Consider the following 17,268-nt stretch of genomic DNA (forward strand, 5'->3'; position numbering starts at 1 on the left):
ACAATGCCCTCCACCTTGCCGGGCAGCTCCTGTGCCACACCAGACCCGCTCAGCCGGCCTTGCTGGCGGTGGGTGCGCGGGGTGGCTTGGAGCAGGGTGGGCAGCGGGGATGCGCTGCGGGACGGAGGAGCCGGCCTTTTGGCTGGTGCCTGGCTGGATGGCAGCAGGTTTGCGAATCCTGGGACCGGGCTGGAATTGCGCCGTAAACCACCGCTGCTGGGAGCCCACCACCCCTTCCAGATGGTGGGGTCCCTTGGGGTGGTCCCCAAATGCCTGCCATCACCCCGTGGCCACAGCCACGTGCAGAGCAGCCCCCGGGAGGGAGCTGGAGCCCGCCGCAGGTCCCTGCTCGCACTGACCCGTCTGGGTGTTGCAATTGCAGGGAGCCATTTCCCAGGTAAACCCCAGCCCGGGAACGCCCTGGGAACGTCAGGGAGGGGCGGGAGCCTCTTTAAAAGCCCAACTGGGCCCAGCGGTATGGGTGCAAAGTGAGGAGACAGCGGGCGTCATCAGCTCCCACTGCCTGTGCTGCCAAATCGGCGACAGACGGACATAGCAAGACCCCTGGACGGAGCCAGGTGAGGCTCCGAGCCGGGGACGGGAAAGCCGCTGCTGGGATCCCTGGGGTGGATATTCAGCCAGGAACAGGCCTGGGACGTGACGCTGCAGGTTGGGTGGTGGAAATCCCCGAGCCCTTCGGCAGCACCGCGCGCGCGGGGCCGGGGTGGAGGGGACCCGCCGGCTGCGTGGGGAGCGCCGGGGGAGCCAGGCTGGGGGGCAGGTGGTCCGGCACAGGGCTCGGCAGCACCCATCGATGTCTGCTGCCTATGGAGAGCCTGGCACATGGGGTTTCCAGGGGTCCGGCCCCTAAAAAAAGGGCATTTCGCCCCCTGCTTTGCCTGCAGCAATGCTGGGGCTGTGGGCAGGGAGCGCCGTGGCTGTGCCTGGCTGGGTCCTGGCTCTGGGCACTGGCGGGTGCGCGAGGAAGGGGAGGTGAAAGAAGAGGGGGGGCTGCGGCGGCAGGAGCGGAGCACCCAGTGACCCCCATCCTGCCTACCCGGCGCCCAGCCTTGCTGCAGCTGTGCTAGCATCCCCACATCCCACTGCGGTGACAATGTCCCCATGCCCCAGGCCGGCCCCGGGGGCACGTGGTGGGGCTGGGGCACAGGTGACGGTGGGGCCGTGCGGGCTGCGCTGTCGCGGATGGGCTGGTGCCGTGAGTCAGCGTCGAAGCAGCAGCCGTGGTGCCCTGAGGATGGGCTGGGCGCCGGTGGCGGGGGACCTGTGACACCGGTGTGGGGTCTGCATGTGGAGACCCCGGCGGGTGCAGGGAGTGGGTGTGCGGTGGGTGCTTTTGCCCAGGTGCTGCCGATTACCTTTTGTCAGCAATTAATGGCTCGGGACGAGAAAGGGCTGGAGCCAGACGTCTCCGGTGAGCGGCTCTCATGGGGCCGTGCCAGGCACTGCAGCTCACAGCAGGACCCAGACCCCCTACCAGTGCTGGGACTGTTCAAAAACCACCCTGGTGCCCAGCATCCTGCAAGCCGGGGACGGTCCCTGGTCCTGGGACGGGGTGACCCTGGGTTGCGGCACCGTGGCACGGCGAAGGCTCCCACTGGGACAAGAATGGCTCAGGAGGGCACCCAGGCACGCCGAGGCATGCAGGGACGAGCGCGAGAGTGCAGGGAGCCCGAGGCTGAACCTCGTGGCTCTTGGCACCACCCTGATGTGCCGACGTCCTTGGCCTGGGGCTGAATTGGGGAGGATCAGTGCAAAGAGAGAGGGGATGTGAGCCAAGTTTGGGGCACCGGGCAGGTCCTGCCTGCTCCCAGGGAGGAGCTGGGCTGCATACGCCCTCCTGGATGAAGCCCCCAGAGTGGGGGACAGTGCTGGGCCACTCCTCTGCACTCCACGCATGCCACCCTGTTGGCTTCCTCCAAGACCCACATGGCCAGCGCTGTCGTGATGGTTGGCATTGCACCCCGGGCTGGCGTAAATCAGCATGGCTCCAGCGAAACGACAGGGAGCAACACGCCTCGGCTCGCCCCGCGCCCTCCCACCGACGGGGCAGGAAAGAGCCAAGGGCAGACAAGGTGACGCAGTTTCCGACCCTGCCCGCCTGCATCCTGCCCGGGATGCGGACGCTGGACCCTGTGACAGGGACCATCCATAGGAAGGAGCTTCCTGGCTTGGGGCAGTCTCGGGAGCATGGAGAGAGGAGGGAGACCCTGGACGTCAAGCAGGCAGGCAGGATTGGACCCTGGGGTTTGGGGGACGCCCTTAGCTGGGCTCGCAGGGGGCTTGGGCAGGTCCAGACCTGCTGCACCGGGTTGTTCTCAGAGCTGTGAAGCAAGAGGAGGGCTGGCCGGTAATTCCTGCCCTTGTCCCGCCGCCACTGCTGCTGCCGTGCGGCTCCCAGCCCCATTCCTCCCTAATGAGCCCTGGGAACCAGCAGCCGCGGCCCAGGCGCTGCGGAGCCCCACGGCCCCAGCACCATAATTGCCGCCCCGTCCCACGCGCGGGGGCGGCCGCCCCGGGGGGGCAGGTGGGGCGGCTGGCGTGGGGCGGGTGCTGCGCCGGAGCCGGGGCAGGTGGCATGGAGGATTTTTTGGGGTGTTCCTGTATGCGCAACGATGTGGGGAGATGAGCACCCCTGCACATTGGCACTGCCGGATTTTTGCCTTTCCATGGAGGCTGTTTTTTGCCTGCCGGGGGGCTTGTGGTGACCCCAGGGCTGGCAGCAGTGGAGACCCCCATGCGTGCCCTGAGTGATGGCACCGTGATCTTTGGCGGCACGCCGCTGGCCCTTGCACCCCCTGTCCTCCAGCATGGGCACGTGGAGGGTCCCATGGCCGCCATCCCTGACCCCCGTCCCCGCAGGTGACCGCAAGCAGCGATGGCAGAGTGCACGGAGCTGGAATGGGCTGTCCAGGTGCTGGTGAACAACTTCGACAAGTACTCGAGCCGCCGCTGCTGCTGCAAGAACCCGCGGCGCATCAGCAAGAAGGATTTCCGCAAGATGCTGAGCTGTGAGCTCAACCACATGCTGACGGTGAGGCCGGGGTGCGCGGGGCAAGGGGAGCGGCTCCTCCTGCTTGCATGGGGTCCCCCCCGACCCTGCACCCCGCTTTCCCCACTGCCCTGGTGTGAGCGGCTCTGCTCTCTCCCCCAGGATACCGGGAACCGTCGAGCGGCCGACAAGCTCATCTGTGACCTGGACGAGAACAAAGATGGGCGCATCAGCTTCGAGGAGTACTGGACCTTGATAGGCGGCATCGCCAGCCCCATCGCCCAAATCATCCGCCAGCAGGAGCAGAGCGTCAAGCACACCAAGTAGCCGGCTGCATCCGGACCCTCCCTGGGCTCAGCCCCCCGGGCTCAGGCCCCCTGCTTCTCCATGCCTCCCCGCTTCTCGCCTCTCCCGCTGCCGAGCCCCGCCCCGAGCCCAGCTTGCCCCGGGGCACCGCAGTCTCCCACAGCTTTGCCGACTGAGCCATGCCAGGGTGCGATCGGGGCAGGAAGACCCTGTGGGTGGGAGCTGGGGGGTGCGAGGCCATCACAGCCTCGGGGGGCTCCTCCTTGCCCCACACCATGACATCTCTGCCCTCATCCTCTTCCGCAAGCCCTGTCCTTGCTGGGCTGCTGGGCAAGAAGCAAAGGGAGAGGCTTCCCCTCATCTAGGACACGAATTCTGTCTGTTCTCAGACATCTGGGGCACGGCCCCGCTGGCAGAAACCCCATCACAACCGGGACTCCCTCTCCCCTTGGAGCTCCCCCTCGAAGTCGGGGGTCTTCTTGGGAAAGGGGTGCCTTTCCCTCTGCCCAAGCTGGTGAAGGGTCTGCCCTGCCTGCGCTGCCTGGTGCTCTGGTCCTTCAGGCTTGGGGAGCGGCACGGTCCCGTCCGGGCAACACCACCGTGGTTATTTATTGCAGCAATAAAGTTTGGAGGAGCAGCGGGTGACGCTGAGGCTCTGCCTTCTGGGGGGCTGCCCCGCAGCATGCACGCACCGAGGGGATGTGGGGGCCGAGGGAGGGGGGTCTGGCCTGTCCCCCATCGCCCATGCAGCCATGGCGTGCCCTGGGCTGGCGATAACGCCCGTCCCAGCCTTCCGGCCTCGCAGGGACGGGCTCCCTGGGGCTGATCGAGCCACCACGAGGTGTCAGCAGACACTGCGGCCTCCCGGCACCCCACCGGCCCCACAGCACCCCAAGCTGCTGCCTGGGGCAAAGGATGCAGGTGCTGCTGCTACGCATCCCTGGGGACCCTCTCCATGTTCCCATGCGGGATCCTGGGCAGCCTGGGACTATGGCTCCGCGTCTGTGCACAGCAAGGGCACGGCCGCCCCAACCCCGGGGCATCCTGGCCATCCCAATTCCTGCGCTGCGTCTCGGCGCATTGCGTGCCCCCCACCTGGGATGGGGACAGGGACAACCTCTGCGGCCGCGTGTGTGCCAGGACACGCCAGGCCGGCAGTGCTCGGCAGGGAGCGTGCTGCAGCCCGGCTCTCGGCGCCCTGTAACGCCCACAGCGCTGGCAGCCAGCCCGAGCCGGCAGCCCCGGCGCCTGCTGGGGATTTTCCACTGGGAGAGGACTTGGCCCCGGGCCTGCAAGCATGGCGGTGTCCCCCCCTACAGCCCCCACTCCCATGGCGGGGGCGGGGGGGCAGCACCTTGGAGCCAGCCCCCCTCACTGACCCTGCTGCTCCCCTCCCCTATGCAGGGGCATCGCTGGCTCCTGCCTGTGCCCCTGCCCATGTAGCCCACCTTCCCCATGCCCTGCAGAACTGGGGGTCCCGGGCAAACCGGGGGTGCCCTCGTGGGAGGCGGCGCAGCCGGGCAGGGCTGTGGCTGAGTCATGGTGGAGGAATCCCTCTTGGGCAAGGGCAGGGCTCGTGACTCACGTCACTTTTTATGGGGTGAGTGGGGCTCGGCTGGGCGCTACACCTGACTGCTCACATGGGATCCCAGCGATCTGGTGGGATCTGGGGTAGACTCTCAGGGTCTCTCCAGAAGGGATCGTCAGGGTGAGGGGCAACCAGCCCCCCACATCTCATTTCTGGATGCAGATCGGCTGCAGTGCATGGAAACAATTCAGGATGTCCCTCCTCTTGTGCACACTTCCCTGCAGGACCCAGGCATCCGGGCTGGGGCTCTGAGCAGTCGCAGTCCCCATGCCCGTGCTGGTCGTGTTATTTCCCACCCTGGAGCTGCTTCGAGCAAACATGGGTGCATGGGGAACCCGGGGGGTGCACCAGTGTGCAGGGGACCGGTGTGTCGGAGGGCACAATGCACGGACATCTGCGTGGGCAGGGGGTGGTTTGTGTGCCCGTGCGCCCGGCAGCTGCAACCCTGGGTGCTCCTCCTGGAAAGCCCCGGGGCACATCGCATGGCACCATATGGCAGGCGGGGAGAGGGACTGTGCAGGGCCGCGGGACAGGGACGGGGCTGCCAGGCTCTGCAGCTGGCCCCAATTTAGGGAGCTCAAACCCATGCTCCTGTCCTCGTGTCCCTGGCGGGATCAGCTCCGGGGACCCTGCGCCAGCTGCTAACCCGGCCCTGGCAGCGCACCAGCCTCGAGGTCCCACGTGGTGCAGGATTTGCAAGATTTCAGAAAATGCCCCAAATATGTTCCCCCACCTTCCTCTCCCGCCACCACACCTCTGGGAGAAGGCAGTCATGTTTCCTCTGCAATCACCAAAGACTGAAAGGTTTTCTGTCTTTGAGATGCTCAAGGCCAGGTCACCTTGGGTTTCGCCAGACAAGGATTTACCCTGGCTCCCTCCTCTGAACCAAACAGGGTCTTGTGGATGGGGGCAAAGCAAACACAACCGGGGGCTTGCAGGGAAAAACCGGGCGCCCTTCCCGGTGCTGCTGCTCCCCTGGGAGCAGCCCCCTGCCAGGATGGCCACCGCCCTGGAACAAGCCCTGGCCTCCAGCATTGCCAGCTTCCACGAGTGCTCGGGGAAGGAAGGTGACAAATACCAGCTGAGCAAGGGTGAGCTGAAGGAGCTGCCCAGCTTCATGGGGGCGAGCATGAGGACACCCAGGACCGAGCCCCACTAGCATCCTCATGTCTCTCCCCACCACTGGGGAAGATGTGGGGGTCAGGGAAGGGCTCGGTCCTTCCTAAAATAGGTTCTCCCCATCTGCTGAAACCACCCGGTGCGGTTGGTGCCTACCTGTGCTGCAGTTGGCAAGCACCGTCCTTGACTCCGCTGATGCTCTGTGCCAGGAGCAACTGGATGAGCCGCAGCTTCTGGGTGCTGCTGAAGGACCTGGAGGACAAGGACATGATGGACTTCAAGGAGTACGTGGTCCTCCTGGGCTGCCTCGGCATGTTCTGCAATGACTTCTGTGCTAAGGCTCATGGCCCTGCCAGCCAGCATCGAGACCCAGCCCATGGCTCGAATAAAACTGCTGTCACCTCCCCAACCCTGCTGCGGACCCCTGTTTGCATTGGGGTCACTGGGATGGGAGTGCTTGGGACCGTCTCTCTTGGGGAGACTGGGGCCAGCCAGAAAGCTGGAGGTGTGGAGGACCATCAGTGATGTCAGACTGTCAGCCAAGTGTGATGGCTTAGGGGGGGACGTGGGCTGGTGACCAGCGTTCTCCGGGAAGCCTCAAGGGATGCCCCAGCCCTTCCCAGTCCCCGTGCCCATCCCTTGACTTGTGCCTCGGTCCCCAGATTCCCCAGCAGGGCCAGCAGCTCCTCCCAGCAGCACCCAAAGCCACCCACCTCCCACTAATGCCATCACACAGCTCGTTAGGCAAAAATGAGGCGCGGGTGAAACCGCCTGTGTGGAGCTGCTGGGAAAGCCTGGAGGCAAGGGGGCTGCATGGGGTGCACTGGGCAGTGCCACCCCGGCTGGGCTATAAATGCCCATCGTGCTCCGGCTGCAGCACCCCGGCTCCTCGCTGCTGCCTGATCTGCGCTGACCCCGGTGAGTCTCTGCTCCCCTTCCTTGTGCATCGCTCGTTGTGCAGCTGTGGTCTCCAGCTGCAACTCACCCAGCAGTCGCTGCACCCCGAAACGCCTCCCCGAGGGGCACTGGGGTTGCAGCCGCCCCTCTGCAGCATTGCAGACTGATTTGGGCAGGGTGCGGGGGACGGACCCCTGTCACCGCCCGGAGCCTGCCCTGACCCCATCCCCGGTGCTCTGCCCTGCAGGCACGCAGGAGGCTGGCAATGGCGTGTCCCCTGGAGCAGGCGCTGGCCGTGATCGTCACCACCTTCCACAAGTACTCGGGGAAGGAAGGGGACAAGTACAAACTCAGCAAGGCAGAGCTCAAGGAGCTGCTGAACAAGGAGCTGCCCGTCTTCGGGAGCGTAAGTGGCCGTGGGGGCACATCCCTTTGCAGCCCTCGGAGGTGCCCGGGGTGGGTGGGAGGTGTTGGAGGGGCAGGAGCGAACCAGCCTCGGGTCTTTCCACATAGCACGGTGCAAACTGGGGTGAGCTGAGGTGGTCTCTGAATTTCCCCAAAGCACGCACCACGGATGCAGCCCACGTGCGACACGCTGGGACCTTGCGCTCTAGGACAAGCCCTGGGGAGAAGGAGGGATGAGACCAGGAGGACCTGAGCTGGAGCATGCTCAGACCGAAAGGAAACTTGGCTTTCTTATAGCCACAGAAATATTTTGGTTGGCAAAGAAAATCATGCTCCGATTTAAATTTTTTTTTTTTCAATCCTTTTTTAACCCCCACTTCTCCTTCTGGCTTGTGGTTTAAATTGGGAGGAGGGAGGAGAAATTTTTTTAGACAAACTTTTTCATGACCGAGAGGCGTATTTGCTGTAGCCGTGCAGCATGCCCCAGATCACAGGTAAGCCACCTGCATTTCTAAAAGGCCACCTTCTTCCAAAGACAAAGAGGAAACCCTCCTTCAAGGCAGGGGGAGGGAAACTCAGGCTTTTTACATCCTTCCTTGCAAGCAGCAGGGCTGGATGGGGAAGCCCCTCGCTCATCCGTGCACCCTGAAACTGCTTACCCCCACCGCGCTCTCCCCCCTCGCAGAAACAAATGGACGAGGCGGAGTTCAAGAGGCTCACGAATGACCTGGACCACAACAAGGACAGCGAGGTGGACTTTAAGGAGTACGCCTGCTTCCTGGCCTGCATCGCCATGGGCTTCAACGAGTTCTTCAAGGATGACCCCACCAAGCAGCCCCGCAAGAAGTGAGCCCTGCTGCCCACAGCATCGCCGTGGGTCTTTCAATAAAAGCTTTTCCAAAACCTCGGTGTGCATCAGCAGGGTTTCGTGCACCGTAGGTTAGCGGGCAGCGGGGTGACTCACGCCTTCCTCTAGCTGTGTGGGATTTTCCACAGCGTGACTCAGGCCTGTGAGGCATTTTTTGGAAAAGCCTGAGCAAAACAGCTCAGCGCCGCCTCCCAGCAACGTACTCAGACATCCCCCCGAACCATCCTTGCTGGCTCGGGGAGAGATTCAGCGCACGTTTAGCTCAAAACATACGAGCTTCCCTGAGCCCAGCTTGGATCGTAGGTCGGCACGAGCTGCCCTGGGCAATGCATGGGGTTTGGGGAGAGAAAGCTGCTCTGGAGGAACCGGACAGCAAGATGCCAGCTCTGTGCAAAGCACGAAAGCCAGAGCGTGTCCCCAGTTCCTGCAGAGAAGAGCTGTTTCTGACAGCTGGAGGAGACCCTTAGCCCCTTGGGAAGTGGGCGAGCCCATGCTGGGGGAGCACACTGGAGAAGGTCAACCTGAGCCTTCCAGGTCTACCACGGAGCCGTGGGGCTGCAGACAAGCGGCAGTTTCCAGAGCAAATCAGCCTGTGATACTGGCTGGGAAGCACGGGGCTTGCCCCCCCTCCACCTCCCGGTAGCTGCAGCAGCTCCCGGCAGGTCTGGGCTGGTTTGCAGAAGGTGCTGCAGCTGCTCTCCAGGTTTCCCCAGCAGCCCCAAAAAACCTGGGAAACCACTGCAGATTCAAAAAGCCCTTACAAAGCCTTTGCATCATTGCACGGCAGAGCAGACCCCTGACAGAGCCTGTCCCAAGCCCCCAAGTCCTCCCTGAGCCCCCAAGTCCTTCCAGCATCTCCCAGCATCTCCAAACTTTGCTCTGCCCCTTCCCAGGGTCTTTATAAAAAGCCCCTGGGAGCTTCTGCCCCCTCCCAGTACTTTACACCAGTTTGCACTTGTTAGCAGGGAGACGAGGCTCAGGCTTGGGGGTTTCTTTTGCCAAAAGAGTCCCTAAAGAAACCCCCGACCTGGGGAGACGCCACGCGGTGTTTGGTGGGGTTTCACATCCCACTGGGCATCGGAGCTTCCCGGAGCCGGCAGCGGGTCTTCATCCCCTGTTTTTCTCACTCTGGTCCCCACAGCAGCAGGTGCCTTTGTCCCGAGGGGGCTCAGCCAGGCTTGGGGACACTTGGGGTATTTGTCAGCCCTTGCACCACGGTGAACAGCCAGCTTGCCCCACGGCAGGGGGTTGCAAACTGCCGGCTCCTGGCTTTCCCCCGCAGCTCCCTGACACATGCCCGGGACACGCAGACACCAAAATAGCGCTCCGTTACACAACGGGGCGTTGTGATGCACTGCTCTTGGAATTATGAAACAGAATGTGCTTGCAGTCAAGTTAAAAACAGAAAAAAAACCTCATCCAAACTCAAACCCCAGCACGACAACAAAGCCGTGGACAAACGCCGCTCGGGTTTGTGCAGCTCCAGACACCCCCGGGGATGCTGCCAAAACCATCCTGCGCAGCGTCGCACCCTGCACTGGCATCGCCTGCCCTTGCTGGCAGCGGTGGGACGAGGTGCCCACCGCTGCCCTTGCTTCATCCCTCGTCCCTAGGAATTATCCTCGACCAGGTGGTCCCCGTCCAGCCCCAGGGGCGCATTTTGCTCTTTCTAACCCAGACCAGCCTGCTTGGCAGCGCAGGAGCAGGACGGTTTGGGAGGGCCAGGCTGCTCCCAGCGCTTCCTTGTCTCCTTTGCCAGCCAATGTCCAGACAGGCGCTGGATCAGCATTGGTGCCTTCCCAGCTGGGTAAGGAGGGAGGTGTCCCAGGCGGAGCTATAAATGCATGACCTGGCGCTGGCTCTCCTTCCGCCTTGCCTGTCCCTGACTGTTTTGTTTGAGCTGTCGGTGAGTTAGTTGTTTTTTTTTCCCCCCTACAACGCTCTGTTCCCCCTCGCCCCGCTGTCCCTCCAGATGTTGCTGATGGTGCAGCTGCCCCATCCCGCCGCGGGGTCCCCCTACAGAGTTTTTCCCCTGGGGCTGAGTGTGAGGCTCCTGCTGCAGTGAGCCAAGCTCGAAGGCTGCATTTTACCTCTGAGGGCTGGAAAAGCGCATGTGCCCCTTCCCTGCCTGGCTCAGGTGGGAGAGGGCTGCTGCCTCCCCCCACGTTCTCCCCTCTGGCACGGCTTTTTTGGAGGTTGCCCAGCCCAGCTGCTAGTGGGAGGGTGAAATTAGAGAGGAAATGGCGATGCATCCCGGTGCGTACCCGGGAGCGGGGCACCGGAGCAGCCTGCACGGTCTGGGGGAGACCGTCGGCTCCCCGGCACGGGGGTGTCTGGGAACGCCGAACTCTGCTCTCACCCCCTTGTGCTGTTGGTGCCTCCAGGCTTGCTGGCATCCCCCATGGCGTCTCCCCTGGAGCAGGCACTGGCCGTGATGGTCTCAACCTTCCACATGTACTCAGGGAAGGAGGGGGACAAGTACAAGCTCAGCAAGCAGGAGCTCAAGGACCTGCTCATGAAGGAGCTGCCCACCTTCAGCGTAAGTGTGGGGCAGGGGGTCCCACATCCCATGGGAGATGCTGGGACTCGGGGATGTGGCCCTTGATGCACAACCTCATTTTAACCCCCCTCTTCCCCCTGGGCAGGGACAAACCAACGAGGCCAACTTACAGCAGCTCATGCGCCACCTGGACAGCAACAGTGACAGCGAGGTGGATTTCCAGGAATACGTGACCTTCCTGGCCTGCATGGCCATGATATGCAACGACTTCTTCCAGGACTACCCCGACAAGATGCCGCGCATGAAGTGAGCGCAGGGCTCCAGCCCTGGGCTGTATCGCTGCTCCCATGACCCCTGCCACTGTCTTCCTGATGCTCTTTCAATAAAAGTTGATATAAACAAAGTCCTCTGCGTGGTTTGCAAGGGGGGTTTCTGGCCGCAGAGACGGCTGCTGTCACGCTGGGGAAGACCCCGCTTCCCTTCCATGTGCGCATTGCAGGTACTAGGTGACGAGCGAGAGCAAGGACACTTCCAAGCTGGAATTTTCTCTGCTGCAGCACGGGCACCGCATTCCCCGAGCCCTTGTAAACTGCCCGCGGGGCTGATACCCGTTGGCGTGAGTCAGCGGCGGGCTCTGCCCAGCAGCACCCTGCCCTGCAGCCCTGGTAACTGCTTCGCGGCCGTGCAAGGCAAGGCAGGAACTTTCACAGGGATTAATACCTCCGACCAGTGCCATGATAACAGCAACGGGTGAACAGCTCCTTTTTAGGCATAATTACTAAGCTTACATGGAGTAAACATCTGTCCCTGCACCTGCTGCTCTGTGGGACAGGACCTGCTGCGTTGGGAAGTCACCCTTGTCCCTTCCCCACCCCAAGTGAACCCTTGGGGAACAGGGTTTCAGTTGCATTCCTGCTCGGGGTGGAATTATGGCGTGCAGAGGAGTGGCTTCCCCTGTGCATCCACTGCCAGCATGGGAGGACTCAGCCCATGGCTATAAATGTGAGGAGCCGAGCAGCCACAGCCTTCCCTTCCCTGCGCCGGAGCCTGTCCCGCTCACGTCTGTAAGTCGCCATTTCCTCCCTCTGATTCCCCTTTCCCCCCACTGAACAGCTGCCGGCAACCCAGGCTGGTGTGCTGGGCTCCAGCTGTGCAGCATGCCCCTTCCAGATGTGGATGCCCCCCTGCTGGGAGCCAGACCTTTATTGGTGGGCTCGGGGCTGCTCCCGGAAGCACCGGTGAGCGGAGATGCCACAAAGGCTTCGCTTTGCCCAGCCCTGGCTTTGCTCCCCCCAAGGATATTCCCTCCGCCAGCCCCGGGGCTGCGTGCGGAGGCGGCTCGGAGCCATGTTTGGGCTGCGCCCCGTGAGTCACCCTGCAGCCACCGGCCCCAGCTGATGCAACACCCGGGGTGGCGTGACGGTGGGCATGCAGGGCAGCCCCCTGCCCGCTCAGAGCCAGGCGCTGGGGGCTGTGCTGAGCTGGATCCGGAGGGGCTTTGCCCCCTCCTGCCCTGCTGGCACCAGGGCAAGCTGGGGGGTTGCAGAGCATCCCCCGGGGTGGAGAAGGAGCGATGCCCCAGGTGCTCCCCACGCCCTGCCCCAAGGCTGGGCCATGTCCCAGCCGCTCGCTGAGCTCCCCTCCATCCCCGTGCTGCCCACAGCCGTGGCGTGGACTGGACCTGGACCGTAACAAAGACGAGGAAGTGAATTTCCACCTTCCTGGGGGCCCTGGCCACAATCTACAGTGACGCACTGAAGGAATGCCAAATACAGAGCTGGGCCAGCCAGTGGGGCGAGGAGCCCTGAGGGCCTTTCAGGGTCCTTTTTGTAAGGACCTTTTGTAAAGTTTTTTGTAATTTCCTGTTGTAAAGTTTTGTTGCCGTGTTTCTGATCATTTTTGAGCCTTAAATAAATTAAAACCTCATGGATGGCACTCTTTTCTCTTGCTGGGGGGTGAGTGGGAGGGAATTGGTGAGGTGCTGCACCTGGTGCTCATGTCCCTGGATCCATGGATCCCTTTGGGTGCTGGCGATGCTCTGCCTGTCCTTCTGCCCCGGACTCCCACCCAGGCGCTGCACCCTCAGCTTTGCAAGGGCTGGTTTGCTAGGAGACTGGGGTTGAAGCTCATCCCCCTGCTCCCCAAAATGGAGGATGTAGGGGTTGTTCCACAAACCCCAGCTTCTGAGATCCAGCACTCACCCAAGCATCAGTATTGGGGGAAAAAAAAAAGGTATCCATCCCTCCAGGCTCAGTGAAACACCTGAGAACGCAGCTGCACTGTGCTTGCATCACAGAGGCGGACGAAAGGGACCCCCCTACAAGCCCTTGGCCCTTTTTATGCCCGATCTGTGACTATCTGAAGCTGCCATGATGCTGTTCACAGGCACCCCAGCCTGCCTGCATCCACCTACAGCCCTGTCACCGCCCTGCTGCCACACCCTCGGGGCTGCACTGGCTCTGTCACCGTGGCACCAATATTCCCAGCCCCGCGGCTGCATTCGGCCATGGAGCAGATACCAACACCCCATGGTGGCTCTTGCACCAGAACGTGGGCTGCCATGGCATGGCAGTGGGGCCCCAAGGCAGGGCATGTGCTGGGAGCTCCCGGCATGCAGGCACGTGGCTTCCGTGGCAGGTTGGGCAGCAAATGGCAGCATGAAGACCCGCAGTGCATGCCTGTCCCTTCTTGCCTGCCCCACGGCGCACGCGCGTCTCCTCCCACCGCCCCACGTGGCACAGGCACATCCCTTCACACCTCTCACCGCGTGTCCCATCACGTCTCACGAACACCGCACCCATTTCCCCGCTGATCAGCCCTCTGTGGCTCCCTTTATGGGGAGGATGCACCCATCTCCCTCCATCATACAGCCTGTCCCTTTGTTTCACTCTTTTGCAATTCAGGCTTTTTCTGGCACCAGTTCCTCATGCTCCTGGATTATGCTGATGGGGAGACGTTTCATCACTGCTGTCCTTCCCGTCTCCTAAAACCCTTAATGGCTAGCACCGGCTTTTTGCTGTGCCAGTCCCACCACGCACTGACTTGGGGTGAAGGGCTTGGGCATCCTGGGGCCCAGGCTCCTCACCAACCCCCCCAGACTGTCTTTCCCCCAAGACATGCAGGGTTTAGCAGCCCACGCCAGGCACTGGGAACACCATGGGGTGTCCTGCAAGTGGCAGCATCCCCCCAACACCAGGAATAAGCAGCCAATGTCCTTGCTTATCATCAGGCAACAATTACAGCTGCCGGGAAATGCCCGGCACCTCCTAAGACTGGCTGGCAGGTTTCCGGCATGCTGGCATGCCTGGATTTGTAATGTCTGTCTTGGCTCCCTGGCTAGCTGTTAAGGAATGATTCAGGAAGAATACTGCTGATCTTTGAGAGGTGACTGGGAGGTGGGATGCATTGGCCATCCCCCAGCACCCGTGCAGCAGTGTGCTGGGGGCAGACACCACACCTCCAGCCAAATTCAACAACATCAGGGCAGATACAGGAGTGATGAACCTCATCCCCCATTTGGGAAGAAACAGCATCATCCCACTAGAGACCCTCACCCAGCACCTTTCACACAATCCAGAAAAATTTGTCTTCCATCATCTCCGCAAAGATCCCTAAACTCTGCAGGAATGTCCTGGCTCCTGGGAAAGCCCCCTGCACCATCACGGACCCACAATGCTCACTCCGTGCAAATGTCTCTTTTGGTGTTTCCTTGTTTTGCCTTTACGAGTTTTATGCGTCCCCTCCCTTATTAACAGTGGGAACCGCCAGTTCCGGGAGCCAGGCAAGAAATTGCCGCCTGGGCGTGCTGCGCAGCCTTGCACAATTCCTGGGGTTATTGGCCCGAAGGAAATTTGAGGGTGTCACAAATCATAGCTCAGGGAGAGTATAAAAGAGACCTCACCTCCATCGTGCTGTCACTGCTCCTGCCCGCTCCTCTCCTCCCGTGCACCACCATCTGCAGAAGTTAGCCCCAGCACTGCTCGCAGGTAAGTAGGTCCTTGCCAAATGGTGGCTTCGGGCTTCGTGCTGCTGGAAGCACCACCGGGATGAGTCCAACCCCGCCGGGCAGCCAGGGCCTGGCTGAGGCTCCCAGAGGAGAGGGCAGTCCTTCTCCTCCGATGGGGTTTTCATGTTTTGCTGCCTGTCTCTTCCTAGGAAGATGAAAACCGACTTGGAGCTCGCCTTGGAGTGTGTTGTCAACATCTACCACCAGTATGCCATGAAATGGCCCATAGATGACTACCTGAACAGGACCGAGTTCTCCATGCTGCTCAAGGAGACTGCCAAGCCCTTCCTCCACAACACTAAGCCAGTAAGAGCCGAGCGTGGCCCAGCTCTCTAATGCTGTCGAGAGCTTGCAGAAAGTGGTGGCCTCCTTGGGGCATGGGGGTGGCTTAGAGCCTCCCAAAGGGGAGGAAGAGTTTTCCTGAGGTTTTCCTGAAACCATACAATCCTTGCTGGGCGAGCCTCGTGCCACAGCTGTGGGCTGGCAGGCTGACCCTGAACCCCGCTGTACTTTAGACTGACTTTTTTACGTTTGTCCTGCTGCAGCCTAACATGTCCACCGATGACTACATAAGCTCACTCTTCGTCAGAGCAGACCGCAACCGCAATGGTCGCCTGAAGTTCACCGAGTTCCTGACCACGCTGAGCCTCGTAGCCATTGATGCCCACAACAGGTTCCACCAGCATCCACATGCTAGTCAGGGCCAGGGCCAGGACCACGTCCAGGACCAGAGCCACGGTCACGGCCACAGCCATGGTCACTGAAAGTGAAGCGATTCCCAGGGTGACTGTGCCGAAGGGATTGTGCTCTTGCAGCAGCATCATCCCTTCCATTTGCCCGTAAGCACAGACAAACCTGTAACCAAAGCTTTGTCATGTGCTTCTGCTTATGGAATTGAAATAAAATTTCTTTCTTCAAGCACCAAATGCATCTGTATTATGTGTCCTGTTGTCTCCAGGGAGGCTGCAATATGCACCCAGCCCATGGCTGGCGGGGGTTAAATGCAGATTGAACTGGAGAAGCAATGGGAAAGGGAAGGTGGCATGGGGGGGACCCTGCTCCCTGCAGAGCACGGAGCCAGGACAACAGTGCTGCTGGGTCCCAGCCGAGCAGCACGGGCTGCGTGGGCTCCCCATCCTGAAGCTTGATAGACCCCAGCATGCTCCCACTTCATTCCCCAGGCTCAGTGTGTTCCCTGCACAGGGTGGTTGGCCCCAGCACCCTTCACCTCAGTAGACATCAGGGTGCGTAGCACCCCGTCATGTTGGGGAGGTTCCTGGGTAGGGTCAGCCGGTGGCTGCACAAAGAGCATCCTCAGCCCTGGTTCTCTCAGCCCCTCTTTGCACCAGCTCTAGGGCATGCCGGGGTGAAGCACAGCCAGGGGCTTCTTCCCCAGGAGGCTGCCAAGACCCAGCTCTGGAGCTGGGGGTGCAGCATCCTGGGGGTGCATGCAATGCTTCTACAACCCACAAAGCAACCGGTACTTAACTTGCAAGCCCCGACACAGCAACGAATGAGGCTGAGGGGCTCTGGGGAGCTGGTGTTAACTGCACAATAAAACTGGATTTTTTTTTTTAGTGTAGGGCAACAGTCCCCCCCCCCCCCCCCAAGTCACAGCACGTTTACAAGCCACTGCAGGCTCCTGGGGAGCAGATACATGAGCAGAAAAGAACTCCTCTATCTGCCAGTGACTGTGCACTGAGTGGGAAACCCTCAGGCTCAGGAGGTTCCAGCATTTCCAACATCAGCTGAAACCAGAAGCTTGTCCCATGTGAAACAGAGCCCCAAAAGTAAGCATGGGGTTATTGCATGGTTATTTGCACTCGATGACACAGGTGATCGCTCTCTGGCTCCACAATTTTGCCATTGGGGAGCAGCCCTTGTCCCCCAGAGGCAGATGTTATTCACTCTCCTGCCAGGGCACCTGGGTGTCACTTGGGCATCACTCCCCTTGTGGGGGCTGGGCATCGCAGGCTGCCTTCCCCGCAGGTTTTGGGGAACACAGTTGGGAAAGAGGGGAATTCAGAGCCCACAGGTCTATGCAAGTGCACAGGGCAAAAACCAGCCTTGGCTGATGGTCTGCAAGGCCAGCTGGGGAATGAGGATGCAATTTCAGGTTGTCAACAGTCCCTAATGAGGGGGACAGTCCCTAATGAGCAGAGGAAGAAAACAAGAAAAGCAATAAAGTGAGTCAGGGATACCAGAATAAAACTCATGCAACAGTTCTTGATACCGCCCTCAGGACACGCAAGAAGCATCCTCAAACAGGAATGGTTACCCTTTTGTTTTTCTGCTCCTACCCTCTTCCTGGAATCTACTGTCTTATTCTTACATCTTTTTATAATCTCTTCATTCTTCTAGTACCTGTTCTGCTAACGCAAGATGGGTGGCACAGAGGTGACTTGCAAAACATTTGTTAGTTAATCCTCCAGCCGGTAAAGACTGACCTCAGATTTCTTTCTTGTTTTATGCCCAGTTTCCTCCACAAAGTTTCTGGAGCAAGAGGAAAGTCTGGTACAAGTGATGTGAAAATAGAAAGCAATGGAAAATACTCTGGAAAACAATTTAT

At 60.9% G+C, this 17,268-nt stretch overlaps 4 protein-coding genes across 4 annotated transcripts; all 4 read left to right on the forward strand.

The window, feature by feature from the left end:
* The first annotated feature begins 2,896 nt into the window (after positions 1–2,896).
* On the forward strand, positions 2,897–3,337 carry S100A16 (S100 calcium binding protein A16). The gene is made up of 2 exons (XM_075724544.1): positions 2,897–3,052; positions 3,173–3,337. The coding sequence occupies exons 1-2, from the start codon at positions 2,897–2,899 to the stop codon at positions 3,335–3,337; spliced, it is 321 nt and encodes a 106-aa protein (XP_075580659.1).
* Positions 3,338–7,185: 3,848 nt separating this feature from the next.
* Positions 7,186–8,175, forward strand: LOC104038563 (protein S100-A4). Its single transcript, XM_009492972.1, has 2 exons — positions 7,186–7,326; positions 8,011–8,175. Exons 1-2 carry the CDS (start codon positions 7,186–7,188, stop codon positions 8,173–8,175), a joined length of 306 nt encoding a protein of 101 aa, XP_009491247.1.
* A 1,889-nt stretch (positions 8,176–10,064) lies between these two features.
* Positions 10,065–11,076, forward strand: LOC104038572 (protein S100-A4). Its single transcript, XM_009492983.2, has 3 exons — positions 10,065–10,099; positions 10,578–10,732; positions 10,839–11,076. Exons 2-3 carry the CDS (start codon positions 10,595–10,597, stop codon positions 11,001–11,003), a joined length of 303 nt encoding a protein of 100 aa, XP_009491258.1. The 5' UTR covers positions 10,065–10,099; positions 10,578–10,594; the 3' UTR covers positions 11,004–11,076.
* A 3,776-nt stretch (positions 11,077–14,852) lies between these two features.
* Positions 14,853–15,463, forward strand: LOC104038581 (protein S100-A12-like). Its single transcript, XM_009492994.1, has 2 exons — positions 14,853–15,005; positions 15,245–15,463. The coding sequence occupies exons 1-2, from the start codon at positions 14,853–14,855 to the stop codon at positions 15,461–15,463; spliced, it is 372 nt and encodes a 123-aa protein (XP_009491269.1).
* Positions 15,464–17,268: the final 1,805 nt, after the last annotated feature.

The sequence above is a fragment of the Pelecanus crispus genome, chromosome 22 (genome assembly GCF_030463565.1).
Source record: "Pelecanus crispus isolate bPelCri1 chromosome 22, bPelCri1.pri, whole genome shotgun sequence".
NCBI lineage: Eukaryota > Metazoa > Chordata > Aves > Pelecaniformes > Pelecanidae > Pelecanus > Pelecanus crispus.

Coding starts and splice junctions, on each gene's coding strand:
- S100A16 (XM_075724544.1), top strand. CDS start 2,897: ATGGCAGAGTGCACGGAGCTGGAATGGGCTGTCCAGGTGCTGGTGAAC. Junction 3,053..3,172: donor AGCTCAACCACATGCTGACG/GTGAGGCCGGGG, acceptor TCTCTCCCCCAG/GATACCGGGAACCGTCGAGC.
- LOC104038563 (XM_009492972.1), top strand. CDS start 7,186: ATGGCGTGTCCCCTGGAGCAGGCGCTGGCCGTGATCGTCACCACCTTC. Junction 7,327..8,010: donor AGCTGCCCGTCTTCGGGAGC/GTAAGTGGCCGT, acceptor CCCCCCTCGCAG/AAACAAATGGACGAGGCGGA.
- LOC104038572 (XM_009492983.2), top strand. CDS start 10,595: ATGGCGTCTCCCCTGGAGCAGGCACTGGCCGTGATGGTCTCAACCTTC. Junction 10,733..10,838: donor AGGAGCTGCCCACCTTCAGC/GTAAGTGTGGGG, acceptor CCCCCTGGGCAG/GGACAAACCAACGAGGCCAA.
- LOC104038581 (XM_009492994.1), top strand. CDS start 14,853: ATGAAAACCGACTTGGAGCTCGCCTTGGAGTGTGTTGTCAACATCTAC. Junction 15,006..15,244: donor TCCTCCACAACACTAAGCCA/GTAAGAGCCGAG, acceptor GTCCTGCTGCAG/CCTAACATGTCCACCGATGA.